The sequence below is a fragment of the Podarcis bocagei genome, assembly GCF_964188305.1.
Source record: "Podarcis bocagei genome assembly, chromosome: 8".
In the NCBI taxonomy this organism is placed as follows: Eukaryota; Metazoa; Chordata; class Lepidosauria; order Squamata; family Lacertidae; genus Podarcis; species Podarcis bocagei.
The window spans coordinates 30,638,311-30,653,190 of record NC_138133.1 but is presented as its reverse complement, the minus strand read 5'-3'; the positions used below and the strand labels follow the sequence as shown (position 1 = coordinate 30,653,190).

At 40.2% G+C, this 14,880-nt stretch overlaps 1 protein-coding gene across 3 annotated transcripts in view; it reads right to left on the bottom strand.

The window, feature by feature from the left end:
- The window catches only part of DTNBP1 (dystrobrevin binding protein 1), a 47,118-nt gene that overhangs the window by 19,221 nt on the left and 13,017 nt on the right, over positions 1 to 14,880 (bottom strand). For all 3 annotated transcript variants that reach the window (XM_081206562.1, XM_081206563.1, XM_081206564.1), the window contains exons 6-7: positions 14,585 to 14,717; positions 10,666 to 10,688 (exon numbers count right to left, since the gene is read on the bottom strand). In XM_081206562.1, the coding sequence (XP_081062688.1) occupies positions 10,666 to 10,688; positions 14,585 to 14,717 (156 nt within the window). The remainder of the gene's footprint in view (positions 1 to 10,665; positions 10,689 to 14,584; positions 14,718 to 14,880) is intronic.

The following is a 14,880-nucleotide window of genomic DNA, read 5'->3' as shown; positions in this document are numbered from 1 at the left end:
AGGATCTAATTTGGATTTTGACCTACTGAGGCTGCTTTCTGGGCCAGATTCAACCAAGTTGTTGCCCTAGCAGAAGCCAGCAAATAAGTCCTGCTAGAGCAACAGGACTTTCCTCCCCACTCCACATGCCCCCCTGAACCCTCCCCAAATGTGTTCACTCTTAGTTTCTTCCTACCTTCAGTCAACTATCCACTAAGCACTTCAAAACCAAACTAAGAACTCAAAGTTAGTTGTAAAAGCCTCTTAAGTTCATTTATATTGTTACCAAGCACTCTGAACACTCAAACTTGACTGCTCAATTTATTGTTTAAACCCACACTATCATCTATATTGTTGCATGAGAGTATGGATGATGATCACTCATGAAGATCAGCATAAACAACTCGAGTGGTAGAATATTGTCTGGCTAGCTCAAGTAATGTCAGCTTTTTATAAGAACATCTAAATGTATGAAGACTGATTTTCAGTACAAATATGTGCTGGAACGAAACCTTCACTGTGATATCTGTGCTGCCAATCTCTTTCAGATTATCATTGTTTTATTCGCCACCATCACCACCATCACTAGGTGCTTTCCCAATGGAGCAACGGACAACAACAAATGTATTTTGTTTCATTATTTAGCCATACATGATGGCACAATTTTATGCTGAAAATTTGCCAGTTGAGGATCTATAAGATTCAGCAGAAGACTTGCTATATTGGTAGAATACCAGGTATGCCATGACAGATTCACCCATTTATCTGGCATCTTCCGCCAGTATAATATCTAAAGCAGAACACATGCTGTATCATATATACGTCTTCAAGTTACAGGGAATGCTTATCAAGAAGTGGAACTTCATATCAGCCCCAGACCAAGTGCCAAGAAATTTCTCTCATTGACTTCCATGGGGGCATGTTGTTAAAAATTGCTGCCTCTCTATTGATAACCACCCTACCCATGTTGCCACAACAGAGTGTAACATATGGTATAACGGTAAAGGACCCCAGATGGTTAAGTCCAGTCAAAATCGACTATGGGGTGTGGTCTCATTTCTGCTTTCAAGCCAAGGGAGCCACCATTTGTCCGCAGACAGCTTTCTGGGTTGACTAAACTGCTTCTGGCACACAGGACACTGCAACAGAAGACAGAGCACATGGAAGCATCATTTACCTTCCTGTTGTAGCAGTATCTCTTTATCAGGGAAGTTCCCTGTTCAGGGAAGTTTTTAATGTGTGACATTTTAATGTATTTTTAATATTTGTTGGAAGCCGCCCAGAGTGGCTGGGGAAACCCAGCCAGATGGGCGGGGTACAAATAATAAATTATTATTATTAAATTATTATTATTATCTACTCATGCGGGTATGCTAGGTTGGCAGGAGCTAGGAAAAAGGAATGAGAGCTCACCCTATCACACAGATTAAAACTGCTGACCTCACGATCCACAAGTCCACCTGCGTCTCATAACATATGGTGTAACTCAATGCCAAACCACAGCATATCACCACCAATATATTAACCACACGCAGGGAGACCACAACACAAGGTAACAGGGCATGCTACATGCTGCTACATTTCTCTGGTCCCACGCCATACACACTTAGAGCTTGCAAGGACTAATTCTAGCAAAGGTCACTGTCTCCAAATTACTCATAGAAAACAGTGTATTGCTTCTCTGCCTAGAACCCTAACAGGTATATTATCTTTAGAATCCAGATACAAATATCCAACAGCAAACCTCACTCCAACAATGAGGGTGCCAGGATGGAGCACCCCACACAGGTAAGCAAGAGATCAGGGGTAACCATGACACAATGCAGAATTGTTCCAAATGCTTCCCTTGTCTCCCATCCCTACATCAGTCATACATGAACACTGTGTCTTTCCTGAACCGCATTGCTGTTAACAGTAAAATGTACTTTCAGCAGAAAGTAATACTTTCCACATTAAGGTGAAGCACTCATCCCAACACTGCAGGTAAGCTGTTAGCAAAGACCAAGCACTCAAATTCAACTACTGCTATTGAACCCCATTATCCCTAATGCATTGCAAGATCACACTCGGACTTCCACTGCAACCCCCAAGGATGAAAAAGGGGTGTGTACTCACAGTCACTGCAGGAGGAACACATGAGCACTTGGGTTGTACCACTCTCCCTTGTCTCTTTCTGCCTTTCTACCTATTCTGCATCCAGATTCAGCTATAATCCAGCTGCTGCCTACTACTCATTACTCTTGGTCTCCTCAGGCTGACTGTTCCGCAGCTACCACTGTAAGCTCCATGGCAGACAGTTTTGCAACAAGTGAAGATACATGAAGCAGGTATGGCTGGTGCAAAGCACAGGACAATCACCCTGCTGGAGTGGCATCTTGCCAATCCCAAATGTTTGCCTTTTCCTTGCAGGATTTACTGAGTTCTACCCCACCCCAGATGCTGATCAATCAGTGCTATAACTGCCATATGTGTTGTTTCCTTATTCCCAGAGATTGATAGATAAGGATTGCTTTCCCACACTCTAGCATGATCTGGCTTCAGCTGGCCTCAGGATGGAAATCACAGAGGCTGAGAGCTTGAAGGGTTTAGGAGTGGCCCTTCACCCCTGTTCAGTCAAGGATCCTTTACCATGAGGTTAGAATGCCTCTTGGGATGTACAGCAGGGAATGAAAATAAAAGCAGGCAGTGAGCCCTCTGCCTCTGCCTATCCAGCAGAACCAACCTATCAGGCAAAATAGCAGGGTATGTAATGGATTGATCACATAGGTTGCCAGGAGTGAAGCAAACGAAAAGGACTGTTGGCCCATACACAGGCTGAGTTATTGGTACCATGCAGCACTCTTCTGGTGTGCCTGGTATGGAGTAATACTCAGATTGAAACTTGGGTCCCTTGCATGTAAAATGTGAGCTGTTTCACCCAGCTAGGATTCCTTCTGGATTCCTGGCATCTATGCAGGTGTTGAAGTTGGCAGAAGAGAAGACAAATGGCTCATTATGTGCTTGATTGTTGTCAGCTGTTATAGTATATGGTTTCAGGCACTGCTCCATGGTGTTTGCAGCATGACTTCAAGTCCTGAAATCACATTCTCTTTTGCCTGACATGACTTTAACCAGCCATACAAAAAAAAAGGGGGGGCTACATTTGCCCTTTTTTCTGGTGGACCTGAAACTGCCACATCCTGCTTCCCAGTCCAGTATTGTATACAGTGAGCCTCTGGAGGTTGATGCTGTCAATGCCTTTTGCTGCATGTGCTGACTCCTGGGCTGTGGGGCAAGAGTCTTTGTGTCACCAGATGATATTGAACCTTTGTCCCAGTAGGGCTGCATGTACTCTCTGCCCATATAGCTATGAGGGTAACATACTGTGCGGGCTTTCATTCTTCCATTGAGACTGTATGTTGTGCTCATACAATAGTAGGTGTACGAAACAAAGGGATTTGAACCCCTGGCCTGTAGGTATGCCTACAGTCTGGCAGAAGCAGGGTCATTGCATGCTGTGCCTAGAGCTGATGGGGATGCAACTGGGGTTGTGCTCCTCTCATGCATTAACTGTCAATGTCTGTACAGGTGCAGGGGAGGCCAGCTCACAACAGAATGACTATGTGAAGCTCTACCCTGGGCCTTTAAAACAAACCCTAGACAGGGGAAGCATGTGGCCATTGTCACTGGAACAGTTTCCCCATGGTAGTGTGATGGGGGCAGTAATCTAACAACATCTGGGAACTAGGTATTGGAAAAGGCTCTTTTAGACTTCAGAGAAACTTCAGTGTTGGCTTAACTAAAACACACACACACACACTAACATGTAACACAGGACAAAACAAAGCAACGAAAAGACACCGCAAGAAGAGTGAAGACTGTAAAGAATAACACACAAAATTCTGAGTGCCAACTCGCAGAAATGTGAGTTTATCCCTTTTTTAAAAAAGCAAGAACTGTAACATGGAATTCTCACTTTGGATAATAATTTCTGCCATTTTTGAATTAATACATCTTTTATTTATTTTTAATAGTGGAAATAGAGTAAAGTACTAACATTTTTTTGATAACACTAATCTGAAAACATTGCCCAACTGCATGAAAACATATTCTACACTAGGAATAATTTATACCAAGCAAATATCTTATAGCAAGCAAATAGTTTAATCATGCATAGACTATGTATTTGAAACATTAAAAAATCAAAATTGCATCTTTTATGTGACATTTTAGTCAAAATTTTAAAAAAATTAAAAGTGATTTTGATTGTTTCATTCTTCACATATGTGGGGAAATGCTCTTTTAAAAACATGGCTTTGCAATGATAGCTTTAAAAGCAAAAAGGAACACATCAGAAACCAACCTCTCATTTAAACATTACTAGCAGAAAAAAAGGTTCTGGATTGGTATACCACTCTTATACCACTCTTTTTCTCCAATCTACCAAATATGAAACCACCTGCTTCATGTTAAAACATGCTTGTACTAAAGGATGCCAGCAGTCAACATTACAGAAATGATTCAACAGAAATGGATTCCTGACTACTGTTCTCTAATATCATATTTAATTTTAATGATTTCTTTTTTAAAGAAAGAAGTGTGTACTAGGCAAATTTTATCCAGTTCCTGGCAATGTACATTTCTATGAACTCTTACATAATTACAGACCTAGATCATCATCAGCTTAGATACATGCCTGCAAAATTTCATTTTATAATCAAGGCAAAGGAATAACAATGCCTGCTATAAATATGCAGGAATATTTTTTTCATTTACTCTTCTCAGCTACATAAATAAGATCTCTAGCTATTCCACCATCAGAATACACAGTACAAGTTAAGCAAAACAAAAGATCAAAAAATAGCTTACAAATTGCTTTAACTGGAATTTTAATACAATGAGAGCTTTAAAGATGAAAACCATTAATAAACTTTCACCTACAAGAATTCTTCCGATTATTCTCACTGGTTCCTGGAGAAGACATGGCAGAGAGAAACAGGCAAGTAAACAGAAGCACAGTGCAGATCAAGTGAAACCTCCAATTACTAAGCAGCTCTAGTGATGTACATCTTTCCCGTCGTAAAAGAATGATACTACACATCCATTCCCCCACTCGAGAACTACACAGGACAGACCACATCAATTGGTCATTCACATAAAACTGAAACAAACAAGGACAAATTCTTCCACTGTTGCTCCATAAACTGAACATAAGCTGTCAGGAGATGTGGTATTCCAGAATGCATGCCTATATCTGGGAGCTACCACATGCCGTTTGAAAAAGGGGTGGTAAGTGGTCATAAGGAATACACTAACAGCTAATACTTGATTGTCTAACAAAATGCAATACATTATTCAATTGAGTCACTGATGAACAGATTTCAGTTTAAATAGGAACAGTTTATTTGGCTCTCCCCTCCCAAAATTACCAATTATGGTTGTGTTTAATAACCCTTCAGAACAGATTATGTACTAGTCTTGCTAGAAATGCATTTTCCCCCTTTCGCATGTGTGTGGTGTGCGCACACACGTGCATATACACACAGAGAGTCTGAACTTGAAAACACTGTGTTAATGTGCGATACACACATCACATAAATTATTCAATCACAGCTTCTTATGATTTGCTCTGTTAAGCCAAATACTCATTAACATTCCTGTGCCTAATAATCTCAACAATGTGAGTTTTCACAATTTAGAAATGCTTTCTCAAGCAAAAAACAAAAAACATGATTTAAATGCAAGCATAGTTAAACCTGTTTGTGCACAGTGGGAGAAAAAGGGGGGTGCAAAGTGTTCCCTCCCAGATTTTAACTGCTCTTTTTATACCTTATCCAGTTCTACATTCTGAGCTACCCAGTATCATACATGCAACATTCTAATTGTGGGAGCATCATACGTTTACACAGGAGCATTATGTTCCCTCTTTTTGCACTATTTTAAGGCTGCAATTTGAAGCTAGTTTCATTAACAGAAACATCACCTGCATACCCTCACTCGTCATTATCTGCTCAACAGGCAACAGTAAGGAATACACTGCGTATCTCAGTAAAGACATACGGAATAATTCAACATCATGCTATGCCAATCGTTCTGTCAGGGCATGCATTTCTACTTGCCATATGGAATAGCACTCCCCCCCCCCCGCGCGCGCACCGTTCTAGGAGTTCTCCCAACTCCCCACCCCAAAACAATTTCAAGGGGCATAGAGGGCAAGGGGGAAGCTCCATTGTGCAAGACACAAATTTCTTGTTCAAGCTTCTACTGATATGTCTCACTTGCTGAATCCCTGTCATACAGTATATACCTTGCAAAGTTCAGAAAGAGGTTAACATTAAAATTATCATTAAAATTATCCAAGATATCCCTACCTCCCACCACCAACCTAGAAAAAAACACTAGAAGTACAGATGAAGGCTCATATCACTAGAAATGGAGGATCATATCACTAGAAATGGGCAGGAGGAGCTATGCTAAGACCAGACCATGTTATGACCGAGGAGGCAGGTTTAGTTGTTGTCTGAGGACTATCCCTACCTCCGGGTCTGGTCCTGACCAGAAGGATACTGGAATCAGCAAGGGAAACCCACATGACCTGAAAGTGTTGCTGTGCAATGCCAGGTCAATGATGAATAAGACCACTGCCACCCACGACCTGATTGTGGATGGAGGATTTGACCTAGCATGTGTGACAGAGACTTGGTTGGATGAAGCAGATGGGCCTGTCCTTGCCGCTGCTTGTCCACCAGATTTCTCTTGCGCACAGCAACCCAGGTCATCTGGGCGGGGAGGGGCGGTTGCAGTGATTTTTTAGGAAGTCATTAGTTTGCATCAAGCGTCCTATTGGGAAGACCCAGTTTTCTGAGTGCATGTTCTGGAAGTTGGGCAATAGGGGCAGTACAGGATTCCTTTGGTGTACTGACCTCCCCGCTGCACCAAGGATTCCCTGCTCGAGCTGCTTCAGGTCATGGCAGATGTTCCCCTGGTGACACCTAGCTTGGTTGTCCGAGGGGATTTTAACATCCATGCCGACACGACCTTACAAGGGGCCACTCGGGACTTCGTGGAAAGCATGGCCTCCATGGGGCTGTCCCTGAATAAGTTTGGCCCAACTCATAGCCACAGACATGCCTTAGACCTGGTGTTCACCTCTATGGATGTTGGTGATCTGATATTAAGTAAAAGTGAAACAAAAGAAGTGCCATGGTCAGATCACTTCCTGGTGCAACTGGACTTCTCCGCGCCCCTTCCCCTCTGCAGGAAGGTGGGACCAATTTGGATGGTCCGCCCCCACAGCATGGTTAACAACCTCAAACTAGTCTAGTGATGTTTACCCTGTAAAGTATCAGTAACTCAAACAAATATAGCATCTTGTACTTTCCTTGCCAGTATCGTACTTTCAGTGAAGCGGGGGGGGGGGGGGGGAGATGAGTGGCAGCCATGTTGCAAATAAAACCTGTAATCAGATCCAAGTATCCATAGAAAATGGTTAGGACTTCTCAGATACATCTACTCCCTCATAGACAATCACATCACTATTTAAGACATATTTCAAGACCAGTTCTCATCTCCACATGAAACTGTTAGAAAGTATTGAAAACTTTATTACAATTTTTTTCAAAATTATTTCAAAGCTCTGAAGGGGGGAGGCAGATTTCAGCTGGCACTGCCTATTCTACTAAAAATATCTGTAGCTGAAACTCATATTGCAATTTAGAACAAAGAAATAATCAAGTATGCCTTACAGCAGAAATGGAAGTGTCCACTTGAATACATACATTTGGAAATCACTGACATTTTATGGCAGTCAAAATTAGTTTTTCAATAATTACAATAATTGCTTCATGGGAGAAATTAAATTAACTATTATATGAAACTAGGAAGTCAGAAATATATATTTACTATTCATCATCATTGTAGTTTACAACAGAGCTGCCCAAATACACACAGTTGTACAACTTTATTAATATTAACTTTAATTGCTAACCCTTTCTATATCAAATGATCTAAGAGCAAGTTATAATCCATAAAATAACATAAAAGACAAAAATCAATAGTGTCGTAAATATAAATTAAATATAAATTAATCCTTGGAATATCAAAAGCAACCAGTTCCTCCAATTTCTATATTGAGTTTTAACATATGCCAGTGACGCCATTCTCGTCAGGGACTGGTACATTCAGACAGCAACCAGGACATCCCAGAAGACATGCAAGGCACTGAGCAGTTGTACCTCGGAAGCCAAATGGAATCCATTCCGGAAGTTCATTCGACTTCCAGAACATACGGAAACCAAGGCACAGCTTCCAATTGGCTGCAGGAAGCTCCTGCAGCCAACCAGAAGCTGTGGAACACACACTGGACGTTCAGGTTCCAAAGATCATTCGCAAACTCCTTGACTGAGTGGGGGGGGGGGGAGGGGACAAGTGAGGTGCTGCAGGGTTCTGACCTGTGCCCGGTGGTTGTTACAATATTTTTATCAATGACTCAAATGAATAGAGGAAATCTGCAGATGGCACCAAACTGTGAGGGCTTGTTGAAAGAATCTTTATTGCAGTCCAAAGACCCATAGAGTAATTTCAGAACAAAATACAGTTAAGATAGCCAGCCATACAAGATAGAAAAACCGAGGTGGTCCTTTTGTTTGGTCTTAAGCATGATAATCGTTGTTTCTTATAACTTCTGAAAGAAACTTTGCCACAGCCAGTATAATATCATTAGACCTGTCATCCAAAAGATATTTAATATGGGAGGCTTCCGATTTTCCTGGCAGATTTGCAAGTAGGGGTTTAATCAGTTGGTCCCTTGCTTGCTTGTACTGCCCACAATGCAGTAAGATATGCTTCATACAATCGACGTCCTGAGAACATAAAGCCTATTCTGATAAGGAATGCTTCTCAGTCTACCATTTAGCACTTCCGATAGAAATACATTTAGTCTGGCTTTGGTAAATAAACACTGATAGGTTGGTACAGACAGGTTCCTAAGATATGAGGATATCTGAAAGGCGTACCCATATTGGATTCCTGAGGAGTAGCTAATGCCTCAGAAACAGAATCAGGATTCAATGCGAGCTTAACAAATTAAAGAACTGGACTCAAACTAACAAAATGAATTTCAATACTCAGTCCTGGGATCCTCCAGCACTAACTCCAAGACTACCTTGGTCAGGAATGAATTCTAGGCAACAGGATAGATGGTACTGCAACAGTATCCCTATTATCTCTCTATAGTTCAACGTGAGGTACAGACCCACATAACCCTTAGCAGAATGGATGTGTCTCCTCACAAGACAGATAAGACTCACTGTGGATTCCTGTGACACACACCCTGGCTAATCCTCCAATCTGTTTTGAGGCTGAATTGGGTACCCAGGTAGAAGGAGCTGAGCTGGATCAATTCTATCCAGCCTGTCCATCCAGTTCTCAATAATATATGTCAGGTCAGCCCCCAATGGACAGACCTGACATTTAGCTGCAGCACTAGATCAGAGGGCAGGCTGAATATATAAACACACTAAATTCTATGCAACAGAAGACAGCTATGATATATGCCACTGACTTTCAAAACTCAAAGCTAGAAGATTTTTTTAAAAACATAGTTTATATTGTTCACTCTATAATGCAAGAATTAATAATAGCACAGAATTACATTTACCTACTCTTTGGCCATCTACTAATGGAGCCTGAGTTTAAAGCTGTCATAACAAACAAGACATTTTCAATACCAAGCTAAAACAATGTGGCATTTTATATAACGTGCCACTTGTTATCTGTTGAAGTTAATTGACTGTGTTATGCAATAATAAAATCACTCACTTAGCTAAGCAAAATCACACATTTAGCAATTGCTAACAATTTTTAAAATGGCAGGTTAATATTTTGTGCCTCACACATTTTGTCTCAACAAGCTGTGCATCATAACTGCCCACAACAGCAGGAAACACACTGCCACACTATGGATTAGTAGTCATCCACCATAGGCACAATGCCCACATGCAACATATGCTTAACAGCATTCAACACCTCAGGCCAGTTGGGAGGATGAAAAGTCTGTACACACCTCCTATACAGTGGTGCCCCGCAAGACGAATGCCTCGCAAGACGGAAAACTCGCTAGACGAAAGAGTTTTCCGTTTTGGAGGTGCTTCGCAAAACAAATTTCCTATGGGCTTGCTTCGCAAGACGACAATGTCTTGCGAGTTCCTGCTGGTTTTTTTCCCTTCCCCCCTTTTTCTAAGCCGCTAAGCCGCTTATCAGCTGATCCGATCAGCAAATAAGCCGCTAAAAGCCGCTAATAGCGCTAATAGCGCTAATCCGTCAATGGGCTTGCTTCGCAAGACGAAAAAACCGCTAGATAAAGAGAATCACAGAACGGATTCTTTTCGTCTTGCGAGGCACCACTGTATCCCTTTCCAGCCTCCCCTTTTCACTCAGTCAAGGAGTTCAAACTGCAGGCTCACTGTTTATTAACTTTACTACCAGCATATCGGCACAACAGAGCATTACTTATTTACTTCAACAAGAAACATATATAGCCAGGAAGACAGAGTAAGACGCTTGTTTGCATTATGGTAACTAAAGCTGATCTGCAGAACTGGTCTGCCAGAAGTTAGTGCAATACAGAAACAAAAGTGAAATAGATATCTTTTGTTACATTTGATTTTGTAAAAGTTGTCCTAAGGGGTGGGGGAGGATTTGAATTACCTTTGAAGATCTCAAGTTCTTTCCTGTAAAGGGGGGGGGGGGACAAAACAAAATGCATGATCACAAGTTTAGCTGCACAAAACGTTTTGTCAGCAACAGGAAAAGAATGTAAGGTTGTGTGATTTTTATAAGTACAGTGGTACCTTGGGATGCGAACGTAACCCGTGTCCGCGTGTCACGTTTTCTAGTTTCTGCGCATGCGCGTGACGTCATTTTGACGGTCTGCGCATGCGCGCGCGGCGAAACCCGGAAGTAATGTGTTCCGTTACTTCTGGGTCGCCGTGAAGTGCAACCCGAAAATGCCTAACCCGAAGCGTATTCATCCCAAGGTATGACTGTATGTTAAGTATGTAAGACTGCTTCTCATAATCAGGGTGTATAAAACAGCATTATTACACACAATAAATTCATCTCAAGTCAATCAACAGTTGATATATTTTATTCCCACTGACTGCAAAAACAGCTTTGAATGAACAGTATAACCAATTAATCTATGCAAGAATTTAAAAGCAAGTAATTTGAAATAGTTTAAGTATGTTTATCAAGTTCTAAAAAGTGCTTTCAATTATTGGCATTATTAATTTGGAGACAACAGAAGTCATATATCCAATCATATTAATAAAATAAGTATAAAGACTACGCTAAATGAACTTCAGAGTTGAAGGATTTAGTGTAATTCTACATTTTAGCATTTATTACTTGTAGAAAATTGAATGCATGATAAAACTGTAACAGAAATTGCTTGGGGGAAAGATGAAGTTCTATAATATAAAGAACAGTAAAATACACAGTATCTTGGAGCCAAATGTACCTGGATGGCTACATTCAGAGAGATGGAGAAGCAATAGTCTATAAGGGTGCTGATTTCTACAAACATCCACCAAAGAAATGCTTTTTCTCAAACCAAGATCAATATTAGCAATGCTTAATCAAGGGCAAAGTGGCACAGTGCTCATTTTTACATAATAAGGTAAACCTTTTCCAGTGCACCCTTTCTGATTAACTGTAAATAATTCCAGCCTGCTTCAAGTCAACATGTAACATACAACATTCTTTGACTGAAGTAATCTGAGGAGCACCCATTCTTTCAAGAGAAATCTCAAAGGAGTTACTGGCAATTAGATTATAAAAAAAAACAACCAAGGCTGTGTCTTTCAACAAGCTGGAATTCCTATATTTAGTGCAACACTGAAAACTAGCATATATTGACTATGGAGCAATGTCAAATCATGAATGTTGCCAATAGGCACAGCTGGCATTAGCGAATATCATCTTCAAGGGAATGGTAGTTTTTTAAGCAAGGGAAAAAGGTTCAAGTCAGAAATGAATATTGAAATGAATTTAGCTATGTGATATATTTAAATTCTTTTGTTTCACATGTACAGTAAATGTAACAGGACAGAGGAACAGTGATAGGTAGTTTGGATTTAGGGGGACTCAGGTTCTAAACCCTGATTGTTCACAAAGGAAATGCATTAAGTATCTCTCAACCTAATCATAGTATTGCGGTGAAGGTTGGATGAAAGTCCAATATAAATCACTCTTAGGCTGGGAATTAGGCCCCTTGAACTCATGTGTGGCTTCAAGGACACTTACTTTCTCCTTGCCTTGAGCACAGGTAAGGGTAGCTTCTCTCCTTTGGGTAACTCACATGGATAATGAACACCAGATAAGGATTATAGACTCCTGCTAAGTCACCCTAAACTGGTGCTGCTACCTTTCAATTTCTTTAAATAACATACATTCTCCTGAGTAGAGGGATGGGCTCTCCTCATGCCCACAGCCTGCTGATTAACAAGGACAAACTTTAATCAGTTATGCTACCTCAAATTTATTATGGCATAACTTTTTGTAACCACTTCATCAGGTGCATGGAATAGCACAAAATTCTCTTTGGTTTTTGCTGCAACAGACTAACATGCATACCCCTCTGGAAATGGTGAAACTACAGTTTCCCTGCAATGTTCAAACCTGAAAACTGTGATTTAAGCACACTGTACCAACTAGGATTGATCATGGTTCATATGTAGTACTTGGCAGACTTTGGACTGTAGGGAATGCTTATATCAGTTTCCTAGTGTAGACTTTATAGGGAAACTGTGGTTTAACAAACCATGAGGTTTTCTTGCAGATGGTGCATAAGGAGGTGGTAGCCTGTGAATTTATCCCTGCTAGAAGGAGAAACTAGAGTTTGTTGAGTTGAGAATGTTACACCTGAACTGGGTAGGTGAGTCACCTTAGAAAAAAGTCTCATTTGTCTGGTATCTGAATAGGTGCTGCAATGTAGGATAGAAAGCAACTACATCTTCCTCTGTTATAATACAAGCATCTCAAGAAACATTCTAAAAGGGAAGATTTGTGTATACTATGTTCCTTCTTGAATGGCAGTTATTAATAACATTCTGACAATAATGTATCCCATTAATTGAGTTCTCTCTCAAATTATTAGAACAGAAATTGGTTGGTAAGTCTTTGACAATAAAAGGCATTCCTTGTTCTGTACAGTAGTACCTTGGTTTAAGAACAGCCCTGTTTATGAACTATTTTGTTTACAAACTCCACAAAACCAGAAGTAGTGTCCCAGTTTGCGAACTTTACCTCGGTCTAAGAATGGAATCCGAACGGTGGAAGGGCACTGGTAGTGGGAGGCCTCATTAGGGAAAGCGCACCTCGGTTTAAGAACGGTTTCGGTTTAAGAACGGACTTCCGGAACGGATTAAGTTTGTAAACCAAGGTACCACTGTATAAGTAATTATTCACTCTGTTATCCTCCAATTTTGTTCTTCTGGTTGCATCTTTAGATTTTTCCTCCAAAAGAGTTCACCATCTTACTTGGTGTAAATTTAATGCATAATTCCAGCTCTTTTCTTCAAGGATATAAGCCCTATGATGCAAATCACCTCACTAATGTGTCTCCAGAGTATGTCAAAATATGTCGTTTAGAAATCAAATAGCTTGGCTGCAATTCTAAATCCAACTGGCCTGCTAATTAAATCAAACCAGACTAAGTCATAATCACTTGATCCAAGTTTATTCCTAACACCATTTATCTTATCCTCACTATATGTCAGCAGCAAACCAGACACTACCTTTTTCCCCAAGAGGTGAGTGACAACTTGATGAACCAATTTATCATTTAGCTCACCCAGAAATAGCTGGTCCCTGCCATTGCTAGAAGCATTTATTTTTTCATCTGTACCAAAGAAATGGAGTCCACAATTACTATGCAATGCCCTTTACTATGAATCAGAGCAATGTTGACAGAAGATGACTAATAAGGCAGATCAAGTCACTGCAATTAGTAGAAGACTGAAGGCCTAAAATATCCAAGGTGAAACTTTTTCTAGCACATATTCAGCACAATCTTAAGCATGCATAAGACTACAACCTGAATCTGAAAGCCAAATGCAGGCAGATAATTCCTTTTCATGAAGGATTCTGGGACCTCAAGTTTCCATTCTCAGACAAGAAGATATTTAAGATGAACATATATTTGCACAGAAAGAAGGAATTCACAAAAGAGACAGCGGAAGAAGAATGGAGAAAATTCAAAAGTTACCTTAAGGACTATTATAAACTCAATGAATGTTAGAGTGTTTTGGTTCTTAGGAACAAAGGGATACAGTGACATAAGGTTAGAATATAGAGATGACTAAGATGACTGAGGTTGGAAAGTAACAACTGGGAGTTGCTATAAAATTATAGACATTGGGATGCAGAAAGGGGGGGTATGGGGAAGTCCCAGAAAAGAGGTTTATGAAAATATGTTATGAATTTATACGTGTATGTTTGTTTTCTTAAGTGTTTGTCTGTTTTTTTAAAAAATTTGTAAAACCAATAAAAATCTTTTTTTAAAAAAAAGAAGGAATTCACAGTCAATAATATAAAAAATAAATCTTTAAAATCATAATAAACTCACCGTTTAGTCTTTTTGTAATTTTCAAGCTGTAGTACTTGCATATGCTTGTATCTTTCCAATTCACACTGTCCACAGAGGTCTTCAAGATAAAGTAAATGATTTTCCATTTCCTTAAAATTTGCTTCCAGTTGCACTGTGTAACAAGATATTCAAATATCAAAATAGGCAAACCATTAGGAACATAATTTGTGGTGATTTTAAGGAAAAATTTGCTTATCTTGGCAAACAAGTGATGTCTCAAAACTAATCACAGGACTGGGGATATGGCCAATGAGGAAAGAAGGTTATTCTTCCCT